The sequence below is a fragment of the Lemur catta genome, chromosome 21 (genome assembly GCF_020740605.2).
Source record: "Lemur catta isolate mLemCat1 chromosome 21, mLemCat1.pri, whole genome shotgun sequence".
Lineage (NCBI taxonomy): Eukaryota > Metazoa > Chordata > Mammalia > Primates > Lemuridae > Lemur > Lemur catta.
Genome location: NC_059148.1, coordinates 9,645,180 through 9,648,170, shown reverse-complemented (window position 1 = coordinate 9,648,170; position 2,991 = coordinate 9,645,180). Strand labels below are relative to the sequence as shown.

Genomic DNA, 2,991 nt, shown 5'->3' with positions numbered 1-2,991 from the left:
TGTGATGTCTATCACCAGACACATCCTGCAAAGATTTACAATTGTGCTGCGTATAAATATTAGTTAATTATTTGAGATGTAATTCTAAAGACTCTTACCTGCGTTCGTGGTGTTTTGTTAGTAGTCTTAACTTAAAAGAGGTATTTTAGTTAAGAGGCTTTAAAACTCCCACGAGTGCCCACCAGGAACCCAGGCCCTGTCTCCCCACAGGTGTGTCGGCCACTCCTGGGGCAGTGCATAGGCTGGAGGAAGAGCACAGGTGTGTGTCTCATCTCCCCAGGGCCCACCCAGTGCAGTCACCAAAACTGCCGTCCTCTGCAGAGCAGAGATAACCAGCGCCATCCTCAGGCTGGAGCCCAGAGATGGTGGCAGAGGCCACACAGTCTGTCCTGGAGCCAGGGAGTCTCCCTGAGGTCCCAGCGGATCACTTGTCCCTGAGGATCAGAAATTTGTGGACATGTCCTGGGTGCTGCTTCTGCCAAGCTGTGTGCTGGTTGACAACGTCTTGCTGATTCCAGTGCTGACAACTGTGACCATCTGTCCTGGGGATTTGGTCACTGAGAGAGGCTGCGTCAGCACTTCTTGGGCCACAAATACTGGAAGGTGGAGACACAAAGAGGACAGTGAGGCCAGTGAGTGGGGAGGGGAGCAGAAGGGCTTTGAGGCCCCCCATGGAGTCTTCCACCCAGGGCAGGTGGGTCCTCGCCAGGCGAGGTGGGGTAAGACAGCCTGGCCCTTCATGGCCCGAGGGTCCTGGGAGGTCCTGACAGCTTCAGTCACCCCCATTGCAGCTCAGCAAATGCACTGATGCTCAGTTAACTGGCCAACTTCTGAGGGTTCCCCAGTTGGCAGGGCCAGACACACTCACACTCTGAGACAGCCCCACCGCGCCCCATGGTGGACCCCTGTCACTGGGCATCACCAGGACACACACCTGCTGAGCTCCCAGAGGATGCACAGGTGTCCTTGGTTGTGCTGCTCTGCTCACCAGATGCAGGTGCTCAGGGAGGAGGTGGGGACACCGGCGAGGCTGTGATTATTGACTATGGGACCATCTGATGATCAGACCAGCAAGCACATGGTTCCTATTTATACTTAATTTTACAACAGAAATCAAAAGCTAACATTTACAAACCTCATCTGTCCCCAGTACAGTTCTTCATATTACTGACAAGTTGGCGAACCGTCACCTTTGTTCAAGGAGACGTCATCAGTTTTTTGTGCAATAGGTCCCTGTTTCCCATTTTCAATGTCATTTCTCTCACCTCAGTTACGACAGCTTTAAAAATAATCACTATTTTTTGTTCCAGTATGAAATTGACCAGTATGGATATTTCTTGTAAATACAGTCATGCAATATCTAGCTCATTTTTATTTCTTTCAGTGAGCATAATTTATGAAGGGCCACCTATATGGAGCATGTATCAGCACTTCATACATGTTTATGGCTGAGTAATATCACCCCACCATGGGCGATGGATCTATTATGAGCCCCTGTACATTGAACAATGATAAAAACAACCACGTGCTCTCCTAGTCACGGCTACCCATCGTATCGCAGACTCTGCTGGGGCTTCTGCAGCGTTAGGTAACAGTCTCTGATGTCATGTTACCTAGAATATCATTAGCCATCAAAACAACTATTTGTAGTCTGCGTGGTTATTTTTATTATCACATGGGAAGTAGAAACTCAGAGATAAGAAGTCCAGCCTTGTGTCCAGCTGAATGGCCTGAAGGGGATTCACAGTCAAGGGCTTTCCAAGGGCTGCAGACATGCCCTGTGACCGAGTGCTCTCAGCCCGGGCTGGCTTCGCCCTCCAGGCAGGGGATATTTATTTGGTGGTCTCTGGAGACAGTTTTATTTTCATAAGTTGGGGGGGGGTGTTTATAGAATCTACTGAATAGAGGCCAGAGATGCTACTAGACATATTACAATGTATAACATTCATTGTAACCACAAAATATTAATAGTGTTGTGTTTCAGAAACTCTGTTTTAAACCATACATATACCCTGTGGATTGATTGTAATGATATTTGATGATCAGCCTTCAAGATATGGAAGGACAAATTGGTATTTTGTAAAGAAAATAGAGGGAGTTGTGAGCAGACACACAAAACTAAAGCATCCAGGAGGTACAGGGAAGAGCTGCACAACCCGCTGGAGACAGGCTGAGGGCAGAGCCAGGGCAAGGATGCTCTGGGAGTTCTTGTCTCACTTCCCCATGGTCTGGAGCACTGTGTGACTGTAGCTGCTATCATAAGACTGGCAGTAGTAATCGGCCTCGTCCTCAGACTGCAGCCCAGAGATGGTCAGGGAGGCAGAGTTGGAGGAGCTGTCGATGGAGCCAGAGAACCGATGGGGGACTCCAGAGGGTCTTTGGCTATCATCGTAGATCACAGTGGTGGGGGCACTGCCTGGGCGCTGCTGGTACCAGTGCACATAATCACTCCCAATGTTGCCACTGCTGCGGGTGCAGGAGATGGTGACCTTCTGCCCTGGAGACCCCGACACAGAGCTGGGCTGAGTGAGGACAAAGCTGGCCAAAGACCCTGCATAGCGGGAGAGACACAGAGATCAGTGAGAACAAACCAGACCCTGTTCCGAAGAGGAGGGAGAGACCATCCTCCCACGTGACATCCAGGAGCCCTCCCAGAATTCCCTGTGGGCAGCCACCTGTGCAGAGAGCGAGGAGGGTGAGGAGGAGCGGAGCCCAGGCCATGGTGGGGACACCCCAGGCTCTGCTTCCTGAGCTGACAGCCAAGACTGAGTGCACCAACCGTCCTTATCTGTCACCTTGGCTTCAGGGTGGGAGGTCTCCATGCAAATTTCTTATTTACTGGAAGCTGCACAAGCCCCACCTTAGACTTCACACTGGCTGTGGCTGAGAGGCGGAGACACTGTCCCGGGGGGGGGGGGGGGGGCTCCACCACACAGAGGACACAGGGACACCTGCAGGTGGGGCGGGGAGACAGCTGAGGCCCTGGGGAGC

The 2,991-nt window shown here is 51.5% G+C and overlaps 1 gene segment (V, D, J or C); it reads right to left on the bottom strand.

Moving 5' to 3' along the window:
• Positions 1–2,156: 2,156 nt before the first annotated feature.
• On the bottom strand, positions 2,157–2,754 carry LOC123625675. The segment is given in 2 exon segments: positions 2,157–2,551; positions 2,676–2,754. Coding segments are annotated over 2 exon segments (384 nt in total).
• Positions 2,755–2,991: the final 237 nt, after the last annotated feature.